At 36.5% G+C, this 12100-nt stretch overlaps 1 protein-coding gene across 1 annotated transcript in view; it reads right to left on the reverse strand.

Moving 5' to 3' along the window:
* Window positions 1-12100, reverse strand: part of DNAH5 (dynein axonemal heavy chain 5) — a 211086-nt gene that overhangs the window by 61072 nt on the left and 137914 nt on the right. Inside the window, exons 55-57 of the mRNA XM_079918021.1 lie at window positions 3971-4202; window positions 2450-2564; window positions 2020-2196 (exon numbers count right to left, since the gene is read on the reverse strand). Of these exons, the coding sequence (XP_079774147.1) occupies window positions 2020-2196; window positions 2450-2564; window positions 3971-4202 (524 nt within the window). The remainder of the gene's footprint in view (window positions 1-2019; window positions 2197-2449; window positions 2565-3970; window positions 4203-12100) is intronic.

Genomic DNA, 12100 nt, shown 5'->3' on the forward strand with positions numbered 1-12100 from the left:
ACCTAAGTGTCCATCAACAGATGAATGGATAAAGAAGATGTGGCACATATATACAATGGAATATTAGCCGTAAAAAGAAACGAAATTGAGTTATTTGTAGTGAGGTGGATGGACCTAGAGTCTGTCATACAGAGTGAAGTAAGTCAGAAAGAGAAAAACAAATACTGTGTGCTAACACATATATATGGAATCTAAAAAAAAAAAAAAAATGAAATGGTCATGAAGAACCTAAGGGCAAGATGGGAATAAAGATGCAGACCTACTAGAGAATGGACTTGAGGACACGGGGAGGGGTAAGGGTAGGCTGGGACAAAGTGAGAGAGTGGTAGTGTATATATAGACATATATGCACTACCAAATGTAAAATAGATAGCTAGTGGGAAGCAGCCGCATAGCACAGGGAGATCAGCTCAGTGCTTTGTGACCACCTAGAGGGGTGGGATAGGGAGGGTGGGAGGGAGGGAGACGCAAGAGGGAAGACATATGGGAACATATGTATATGTATAACTGATTCACTTTGTTATATAGCAGAAAATAACACACCATTGTAAAGCAATTATACTCCAATAAAGATGTAAAAAAAATTTTTTTGGAAGAGTACATAGTTTTCGTTATGCGAGATAAATAAATTCTAGAGATCTACTACACAGCATAGTGCCCATAGTTATCAATACTTTATTGCATACTTAAAATTTGTTAAGGGGGTAGAGCTTAAGCTGTGTTCTTATCACAAAAAAATAGTAATAATAATAAAGGGAGCTGGAGGAAACTTTGGGCATTGATGGATATATCTATGGCCTTGAAGATGGTGATGGTTTCATAGGCATACACTCATCCCAAACTCAGTGAGCTATACGGATTAAATAAGTACAGCTTTTTATACGTCAATCTTACCTTCAGAAATTGGCTTTTTAAAAGTGGGGCGGGGGAGATGAGGTACCCACCAATCTGACAGACTAAAGACCCTGGAGGACTTCAAGGATTAAGGAGGACAGTTTAGCCAGTGCAAGGAGGGATGGAGAAAAAATAAGGAAAGATATATCACATAAAAGAGTAGCGCGAAAATTGGAAAGATAAAAAAAGAAGACAATAGCTTCATTGTCTCAAAAGAGTAGAAATTCTCTTATACAATATGTTGTATATTGACTCAGAAAGCTTAAAGACTTAACTTGGATCAAAAGCATTTAGAAGTGTTTCAGGTGGTGTGCTGAGAAGGTGGTGAAAAATAATAATTACATTATCAAGTAATGATGCATGTTCAATTGAGGTTATATAACTTGAATTAGCAGTGGACAGATCATCAGTGTTCCATTTCTTCAGCCACATTCTAAGCCAGGAATCAATAACATAAGGCAGTAGTTCAGTAAGGCTAAAGTAAAAGCAATTGTGAGTCCAAAACATCTCAAATTGGGTCTTCCAAACTCGACCAGCCCTTGAAGGTGTGGCCTATTTCACTAAACTCAACATATTTTCTCTGAACCCAACCTCTTTCCTAATTTCACCATTTCTGTTCTTGCCACACAATCGCACTGAGTAACTGTGTTGGAACTCTGACATTAACGTGGTACGTTAGCTCAGTAGTCCTTTATTTGGATAATTCATATACACACTCAGAGAATGTTGTATCTTACCAACTTACTCCAACGTCCACAATGAATGAGTGAAAAAGAAATGTTATTTTAGAAATTTTATGTGACTTTCCCAATGTCACATAGCTTATTGGTTACAGAGTTGAACCAATTGGTTAAAGAGTTGAAATGAGAACCCAGGACTCCAGATCACCATTGTATGACACTGCCCATCACTCATGAGTGAGGAAGATGAGATGTGAAGTGCCATGTGCAGTATCTAAAAAACTCAAATAACATCTCCAAGCAGAAAATATGACTTGAAATCATTCCAGTAGAAAGAGCTTTCATCTGAAGCGGTAGAACATTTCCTTGTTGTTATTCATCTTTTCTGCCTTAATCTTCCTCCAAGGCCCTAAAAGGTGGCATCTGTTATATCACAAAGATATACCTGCAAGGCTGCTTCTGCTTCTTCTAACGCTGGCTTTGCTGCTTCCAGCTTTTCCTCAGCAATGGCTTTATCTTTAGAGATGCTGTCAACAATGGCCTGGGCTTTGTCCTTCACCTTCTGTACCTCAACTTTGACCTTTTCGGCAGCCTGTGCTTTCATTGTCACTTCTTTTAAGACCTAATTTAATATAAAACAAAAAAGTACATCAAAAATTACCAAAGACCCAGTTGGAAGTGCACAGTTTTGCCTTGATTTGTTGATTTTGTCCACTGACACAATTCTTCGTACATAGAATTAAGAGTATGGTATTCTAATGGAAATAAATAATTTGCACTTCCATGGTTATAATTTAGTGAAGGAGCATACATCATTAACATTTATGAGCTGGGAATTCAAAATGAATATGGTCCACGTGTCAATGTCTACTCACTGTGTCGGCTTTATCATTGGCCATTTGGAGCTCCTTTTCTTTCACTTCCAATTCTTTGCTCAGGGCCGCAACAGACTCTGAAGCTTCTTTTAGCTTTTCCAATCCAGTATTCATTCTGAGATTAAAAATCCAAGTGGGGAGTGTAAAACGTGTGGTTCTCGGCCACATTTTCTAAGCACTGGTCTACTGATATATATAGTAATGGTCATATTTGAAGAATAATGTATATACAGTAGCAAACCCGAGAGGGCTTGACAAAGAGAGTAAATGCCCAGGCTTGATTCCACACTAAAGACAATTGTATGTTCTTCATAGACCATGTGTGAAAAGAGTAAGTCTGCTAAGAACACTGCGTGACATGAGGAACGACAGTGTCTAGAATCTGTCTCGTGCAGGAAACATGCTTAATGAACTTTAGCTAAAAGACAATAGACTTCAAATGCTTGAAGTCTTATCATGGAGAAAGGGAAATATATAACCTCTGTTTTTCTAACGAGACCAATGAAATTAAAAGAAGAAAGATTTGGGATCAAGCAAAGAAACAAATTTAAAGCCATCAGAACAGCCTCGTGAAGGGCCCAACTGCCTGCTTGACTCTGAAATAATGTGATCTTAAAGACAGGAGGCCTCAGAGTCATTCAGTCCAATCACCCACCCAGAGGTCCCTGATGTAACAACCTTGGCTGATTCTTGGCTATATTCAGGCAGAAGATATAAGTGTTCAGAAAAGAGCAAGGCAGAGCAGGGAAATTGGGAACAAGCTTCAGTGAATAGGGTTTTACTATGCAGAGAACATAAGCATCAGGCAGACTTTTCTATCCCAGACACTCAGAATGTGCAGGAAGAAAGAGATGAGTAGAGCGGGGAGGGGATGTCTGTATTCTCAGCTTTCTTCCAGGTCCACGGTTTCTATTATTGTCATTCAATATTATAGAAAGTGGGAGGCCACATGAAAACTTGGCAACATTTAATTCTATTGGGCAAGAAAAAGCCCCTAGCAACCAGGGAATAATCCTTTGAACAAACTTGAGAGGAAGGTTTCTCAGTCTCAGCACCAGTGGTATTCGGGGCTGAATAACACCTTGCAGTGGAGGACGGTCCCGTGCACTGTTAGGATGTTTAGCAGCATCCCTGACCGCTAACTCTTTGGATGCCAGTAGCACCTCTCCACCCCCTCCACCCTAGTTGTAACAAACAAAAAGGTCTCCAGTTATTGCAAAATGTCCACTAGGAGCAAATTTGCCCCTAGTTAAAAGCTGTTGCTTTAAAATAACTTTGTATTTGGGGCTTCCCTGGTGGCGCAGTGGTTGAGAGTCCGCCTGCCGATGCAGGGGACACGGGTTCGTGTCCCAGTCCGGGAGGATCCCGCATGTCGCGGAGCGGCTGGGCCCGTGAGCCATGGCAGCTGAGCCTGCGCGTCCGTAGCCTGTGCTCCGCAACGGGAGAGGCCACAACAGTGAGAGGCCCGCGTACCGCAAAAGAAAAAAAAAAAAAAACTTTATATTTGATCCTCACACTTACCTGTTGGCCAGAGTTTGCACTTCCACATGCTTTTCTCCATATATGAACTTATAGACCTGAATAAAGGAGAGGTATGATTTGGGTGTCACGTGGGTAGAACGTCGGAATCTCTGGAAATAATCAACACACTTCTCAGCTACCCCATCCTGGAAGGAGCCCATGCACTGGACCACTTCCTTCTTGGTTTCCAAACTGCAGTCAATATCATAGGAAGAGAGGAAGTGTTCAGACACTAGAAAGAATAAAGACAACAGCATGTGAAATACGAAAGAGAATTACCATTTTAAAAGTTAACTGGCTTGAGTCACAGATGTAGAAAACAAATTTATGGTTACCAGGGGTGAAAAGAGGCAGAAGGAATAAATTGGGAGATTGGGATTGACATATACACACTACTATATATAGAATAGATAATTAATAAGAACCTACTGAATAATGCAAAGAACTCTATTCAATACTCTGTAATGACCTATATGAGAATAGAATCTAAAAACAAGTGGATATATGTATATGTATAACTGACTCACTTTGCTGTACAGCAGAAACTAACACAACATTGTAAATCAACTATACTGCAATTAAAAAAAATTTTTTTTTTGAGTTGGGACTTCCCTGGCTGTCCAGTAGTTAAGACTCTTCGCTTCCAATGCAGGGGACACGGGTCTGATCCCTGGTCGGGGAACTAAGATCCCACATGCCATGCAGCGTGGCCAAAAAGTAAAAAAAAAAAAAAAAAAAAAAAAACAAAAAAAAAAGAAAACAAGTTAACTGGATATTTTTATAAACTAAAGACAATTCTTAGGAATCATGCCATTTTTATAGCCCCAGCTAGGTAGATATATGTCAGCATTTTTGGCCCCAGGCCTATGACATTAACAATTTTATTTTCCCTTTCATGTACAAAACTATAACAGACTTTAAGCCTATCATAATTCTTTGTTTTCTGGTACATGTACAAAGAAGTTTCTTCTACACAGCTGCAGGTTCTGGTCAGCAGCCAGACTGTTTTATGGTTTACATAAGGACAAAAGTGGTACAAATAACTCAGAAATCAGTGCCCACCTGGTATTCATATTTAACAACCCCATTTATTATTTTTTTTAACTCAGAGCCTGCCATAACCTTAATTCCCCCAGGCTCTGATTGCATTTGGCATGTGGAATGTTCATCACTACGTTTTTTTACGCCTTGGCCATCTTATTCTTAAATGTGGCAGCTGGCCATCTGTCAATTCTAATTTATGGTATCCTTTAAAAATTGTAGACCTTTATCTTCCCAACAGTGCCAGACATGGGACCAATTCTAAGACAGCATTTCTATTATAAGAATAGCCCATAAAGTCAGAGCTAATCCGTCATCACATATATGTAGAGTGTGTGCTAAGCCCCCACCACTATGAAACCTGGTCTCCATCCCAAGGAGTTTACAAGGGTTATACATAACCCAGTTAAAAATGATCACAACCATCTTTATTCATCGGAGAAGAAAATGGCCCACGGATTTCCTTTAAAAGTGCTAAAAGTATTGAAAAATGTGCCTAAGAGCTGCAAATACAAATATGGTCAATAAGGAGGGAGGGAAAGAGAAGGAATGGAGTGAACAAACCTATCAGGTGATAGCTAGCAGAGCAATTAAAAAATGGTATCTTCTCACTGTTAGTAATTAAAGTTCTTAATGATGTAATTGTGGGGCAGTATTTACACCTATGTAAATAATAGAGACAATTTATCAGCTTGGTTACAAATACAGTTTACTGTAGATAATGAAAGGCAATAAATTAAGACACTCAGAAGTCATTTTTTCATATGAGTTAAGCAACCACTATAAAGAACAATTTAAATTCTAGGAAGTTTAAGTCTGGTTATTGGAAACATACAAACTATTCTTGCCTATGACAAATTGTTTGTAGGTTTTAACCACAATGGCAGCAATATTTACTATGTGCCAGGCATGATACCAAGTGCTTTACCTGGCATTATGGGATATTCTCAGGGACATCCCCACTTTCTGAAAACTTTCCTGTATTTACCATGTAATGATTTTTATCCTTACATGAACAGAGAGTATCAATAATGGTGACTTTTTCTTTATTTAGCAAGTTGTCTTTTTATGTCTCCAAAAAGTCAAAGAAAACAAAATGGAATGGATTCTAAGTATATTTTTCCGTATACCCACAATCTCTAATGCAGGAAAGGTTAAAAAAAGGACCAGTTCCTCTTAGGGTTACCCAGGCCTGCTGAGACTCAGACAAAAGGCCATGGAAAACCCTTTAGTCATCTTCAATATCCAATCACCAAGGCAGCAATGCCAGTTTTGGGGCCCAACTTTAGGCTGATGTCTGAGGTTGGTATAGATTATATCCTGGTATTGTTTGTTCACTTCACTTGATGTAGAATAAGGTGATGGATGTGTGGGATAGAAGGGAGTACAGTGGCCTCAGTCCCTGAATTTTGGTGCCCTCAAATTCCCACTTCATTTGGATTAAAAGAACTGAAGTAATAAAGTGAGAAGGGCACATTAGTTGCCTATCGAGTAGCCATACACTCTCTTTGTTACTAAAAGAATCTGGATTTTGCTCAGAGTAACAATCTGCCCAACTAAAAGTCTTTTGATTCTCCAAACCCTCATGTAGCTGGGAGTGACTCAGTTCTGGCCAAAGACATGCAGACAAAAGTCCCTGGGGAAGAATCCTGTCCTGACATAAAAGGCAAAGCTTCATGAGACAACAACAGACACAAAGCCTTGAGATGCAGCAGCCCTCTTGTGCCTATAAGAACAAGAGGCACACCCTAAGGATGACAGCAAGCTAGGAGTAAGGTCCCCACTGGCTTTGTTCTAGGCTGCACATCTGTGTCCTTTCTTGGTAGCAGGAAAACGAAAAAAAAAAAAAAAACTACTCGTTTATGCCACTGCTGCTCTGGTTTTCTCTTACAGCCAAACAGATTCTTAACTTCTACATTCAGAAGGCAAGCATATCTAATCCTGGCAGATCCTAAACCACAAAACTTTATTAATTAATCCTTAGGATATCCTTACGTGATGGATATCACTATGTATATTTTATACACAAGGAAAATGAAGCTTAGAGAGGTTTGCCTGTAGGTAGGAGGATTGGAATTCAAAGCCCAAGATGATGAATTCCAATGCCTACAGCACCTTGATTTAGAAATTCAAACACAACAAAACTCTATAGAGTTTTTAGACTGTTAACAAACATTTTTTCATTGAAGCCCAAAGTTCAAAAATATCTCCTGATTAATGTGCTTCATAAACAAAATATGCTAGTTTTTCTGGGAAACACTGGGAACTACGTGGTTGGTATTACTTTCTGAGTGGTTATTGTGTGCAGTTGCCTCATTTCTCTTTATGATACACCATTAGTTGTGAGCAGTTGCAGAAGCAGTGGTGACTAACTCCTAAGGCCAAAATCTTGTATAGTATAAATCAAGTAATAATTTTCAAAGAGGGCCACTTTCCTTACATAACTAAAATGGCCTTCTTTGAAAGGAAATATATGCCATATATATGCTATTGATTTTGTTGAAACTTTAGTTACAAATAAGGATGGCCTATTTTAATAATAATCTGCTGATTTAAAACAGAGTCTAGTAGAACATTATTAATTATCTTTACCTTGGAGAAATCTAAATGAACTTAATTGATTTAGTAGTGACTTTGGAATCACAGTGTTTCATTAAGAAATACAATATCACCAGAATAAAGATAATACAGATACTTAGAAGCAATTCAAAACAACTCCATATAAAGATAAAAACAAAGATTTGCCAAAACGGAGATTACTAAATGGTGGGAAGGACAAGAATTTTATGAAATAAACTAAAGCGTATATTTCTTTAAATGTTTCATCTAGAGATTCAGTCCATTTAAATTCATACATATAAAAATCTCACTTTTTTTCAGAAGCAATATAATTACTACAAAATCTAGTATTTATGGTATGTGTGGGATAAAGAGGAGGACACTTGGCTTTTTCTGAGTATCTTTAAATTAGAAAAATGCTCTAAACAATAAGAATAAACTACCCAAAATTAAGAAAATAGCACCATTTACAAGAGCATCAAAAAATAAAATTAAATACTTAGACATAAACTCAACCAATGGTGTGAAAGACTTGTACTGAAAACTATAAAACACTAATAAAAAAATTACAGGGCTTTCCTGGTGGCGCAGTGGTTGGGAGTCCGCCTGCCGATGTAGGGGACACAGGTTCGTGACCCGGTCCGGGAAGATCCCACATGCCATGGAAAGCTGGGCCCGTGAGCCATGGCTGCTGAGCCGGCATGTCCGGAGCCTGTGCTCCGCAACGGGAGAGGCCACAGCAGTGAGAGGCCCGCGTACCGCAAAAAAAAAAAAATTACAGTAGATATAAATATATAGAAAGACATCATATGTTCACAGGTTGGAAGAATTAATATTGTTAAAATGTCTATACTACCCAAAGTAATTTACAGATTTAATACAATCCTTATCAAAATTCCAAAGGCATTTTATACAGAAATAGAAAATAAAAATGCTAAAATTCATATGGAACCACAGAAGACTCCCAATTTTGAGCAAGGACAAATCAGAATCACGTCCTGATTTTAAAATATATAACAAACCTACAAAAATTAAAACAGCATGGCACTAGCACAAACACAGACATGTAGACCAATGGAACAGAATAGAGAGCCCAGAAATAAACCCACACATGTACAGTCATATGATCTTCAACAAGGGTGCCAAGAATACACAATGGTGAAAAGATAGCCTCTTCAGTAAATGGTGAAAACTGGATATCCATATGCAAGAGAATGAAATTGGACCCTTATCCTACATCATACACAAAAATCAACTCACTCAAAATGGATTAAACACTTAAACGTAAGACCTGAACCATAAAAGTCTTAGAAGAAAATGTAGAGGAAAAGCTTCTTAACATTGGTCTTGGTAATGATTTTTTGCATGTGACACCTAAGGCACAGGCAACAAAAGCAAAAATAGATGAGTGGGATTACAAACTAAAAAGCTTATGTACACCAAAGGGAACAATCAATAAATGAACAGGCAACTTATGCAATGGGAGACAATATTTGCAAACCTAATAAAGGGTTAAATATATATTTTTTAATATATTTTATAGATATTTATATTTTTTATAGATATTTATATATTTTTTATTTATATATATATATATGGAACTCCTACAACTCAATAGCAAAAAACACGTAACCTGATTAAAATGAGCAAAGGAACTAAACAGATATTTTTCCAAAGAAGATATATGAATATAAATACCAACAGGTATATGAAAAGATGCTCAACATCACTAATCATCAGGGAAATGCAAATCAAAGCCACAATGAGAAACTGCTAGAAGAAAACATAGTACAGAGGATACTCTTTGACATAAATCACAGCAATATCTTTTTGGATCTGTCTCCTAGAGTAATGGAAATAAAAAATAAACTAAAACAATGGGACATAATTAAACTTAAAAGCTATTGCACAGCAAAGGAAACCATAAACAAAATGAAAAGACAGCCTACAGAATGGGACAAAATATTTGCAAATGATGCAACCAACAAGGGATTAATCTCCAAAATAAAGAGCTCATACAGTTCAACATCAAAAAAACAAACAACCCAATTGAAAAATGGGCAAAAGCTCTAAATAGACATTTCTCCAAAGAAGACATACAGTTGACCAAAGGTATGAAAAGATGCTCAACATCACTAATCATTAGAGAAATGCAAATCAAAACTACAATGAGGTATCACCTCACACCAGTCAGAATAGCCATCATCAAAAAGCCTACAAATAATATAAAAAAAAATAATAAAAATAAAAAAATAAAGTCTACAAATAATAAATGCTGGAGAGGGTGTGGAGAAAAGGAAACCCTCTTACACTGTTGGTGGAAATGTAAATTGGTACAGCCATTATGGAGAACAGTATGGCGGTTCCTTAAAAAACTAAAAATAGCTCTACCATATGATCCTGCAATCCCATTCCTGGGTATATATCCAGAGAAAACCATAATTTGAAAAGATACATACATCTCAATGTTCACTGCAGCAATATTTACAATAACCAAGATATGGAAGTAACCTAAATGTCCATCGACAGATGAATGGATAAAGAAGATGTGGTAATATATACAATGGAATACTACTCAGCCATAAAAAAGAATGAAATAATGCTATTTGCAGCAACATGAATGGACCTAGGTATTATCATACTAAGTGAAGTAAGTCAGACAGAGAAAGACAAATATATGATATCACTTATATGTGGAATCTAAAAAAAAAAGATACAAATGAACTTATTTACAAAACAGAAACAGACTCATAAACATAGAAAACAAACTTATGGTTACCAAAGGGGAAAGGTGGGGGGGGGAAATTAGGAATTTGGGAGTAACATATACACACTGCTATATATAAAATAGATAACAAGGACCTACTATATGGCACAGGGAACTATACCCAATATTTTGTAATAAGCCTATATGGGAAAAGAATTTGAAAAAGAATATATACATATATATATAACTGAATCACTTTGTTGTACACCTGAAACCAGCACAACATTGTAAATCAACTCTACTTCAATAAAAAATAAAAATAATTAAAAAAAACAAAACCACAATGAGATATCACCTCATACCTGTTAGGATGTCTATTATCAGGAAAAAAAAAGATAACAAATGTTGGCCAGGATGTAGAGAAATGAGAACCCTTGTACACTACTGGTGGAGATGTAAATTGGTACAACCACTATGAAAAACAGTAAGAGGTTTCTCAAAAAGTCAAAAATAGAACTGTCCTATGATCCAGCAATCCCACTTCTGGGTATATATCCAAAGAAATTGAAATCAAGATCCTGAAGAGATATCTGCACTCCCATGTTCACTGCAGCATTATTCACAATAAACAAGACATGGAAACAGCTCAAGTGTCCATCCACGGATGAACGGATAAAGAAAATGCAGTATTTACATACAATGGAATATTATTCAGCCTGAAAAAAAGAAGGAAATTCTGCCATTTGCAAAAACATGGATGAACCTGGAGGGCATTATGCTAAGTGATATAAGCCAGACAACAAGAACAAATAATACATGATGTCACTCACATGAGGAACCTAAAATAATCAAATCATAGAAACAGAGAGTAGACTGGTGGTTGCCAAGGGCTAGGAGGAGGAAATGGGGAGGTATTAGTCAAAAGATACGAAGTTTCAGTTATACATATGAATAGGTCCTATAGACCTTCTGTATGCCATAGTGCCTATAGTTACCCATACTGTATTGTATAGTCAAAAAATTTTGCTAAGAGGGTATATCTTATGCTAAGTGTTCTTATCACAAAACAATCATTATCGTCTTCATCATTCAAGTGAGGAGGAATCTTTTAGAGGTAATAATGGATATGTTTATGGCATAGGTTACAGTTTCACAGGTATATACCTATGTCCAAACTTGTCAAGTTGTATATATTAAATATGCACAGATCTTTTTATGTCATCCATACCTCAATAAAGTGGTGTAAAAAAATTAAAATAAAGTATATCTTAAGGAATAAATAAATTAGAAAAATACACAATAATTTAATACTTTTATAGAAAATATTTATTATAATATAAATAAAATATGCTAAAAATGATATATTTTCTCATTAATGTGACTGGAGATAATAATTTAATTCAGAATCAGGATGATAAAAGCAATTTAAATGGTTTTTCTAGAAAGCTTCCTGCGAATTTTCTAAAAAGAATATATGACACTTAAATCCCTAAATGTATTGAAGTGCTTCCAATACCTACAGATGGTATTCTTTCAAAATAACATAAGGCAGGTTGGTATTAAGTGTAGATGCTGGTTTTCCCAACAAGATTTTATATTTATAAAAGAAAGGAGGTATGTCTCATGTCTTATAATTATTTTATCCACTACTGTGACTATCACAGTACTATATATTCATGTAGTATACTGGCTCTAAATATTTACTAGACTAGATTGGAGGCATAGTCACAAAAGCTCACTGGTTATCAAAAGGTTTGAAAAGATTGAAATGCCTAGGTGCATTATATAAAGTTTAAGTGCTAAAGATACAGGAGGTTTAAGAA

Source organism: Stenella coeruleoalba (assembly GCF_951394435.1).
Source record: "Stenella coeruleoalba genome assembly, chromosome: 3".
In the NCBI taxonomy this organism is placed as follows: domain Eukaryota; kingdom Metazoa; phylum Chordata; class Mammalia; order Artiodactyla; family Delphinidae; genus Stenella; species Stenella coeruleoalba.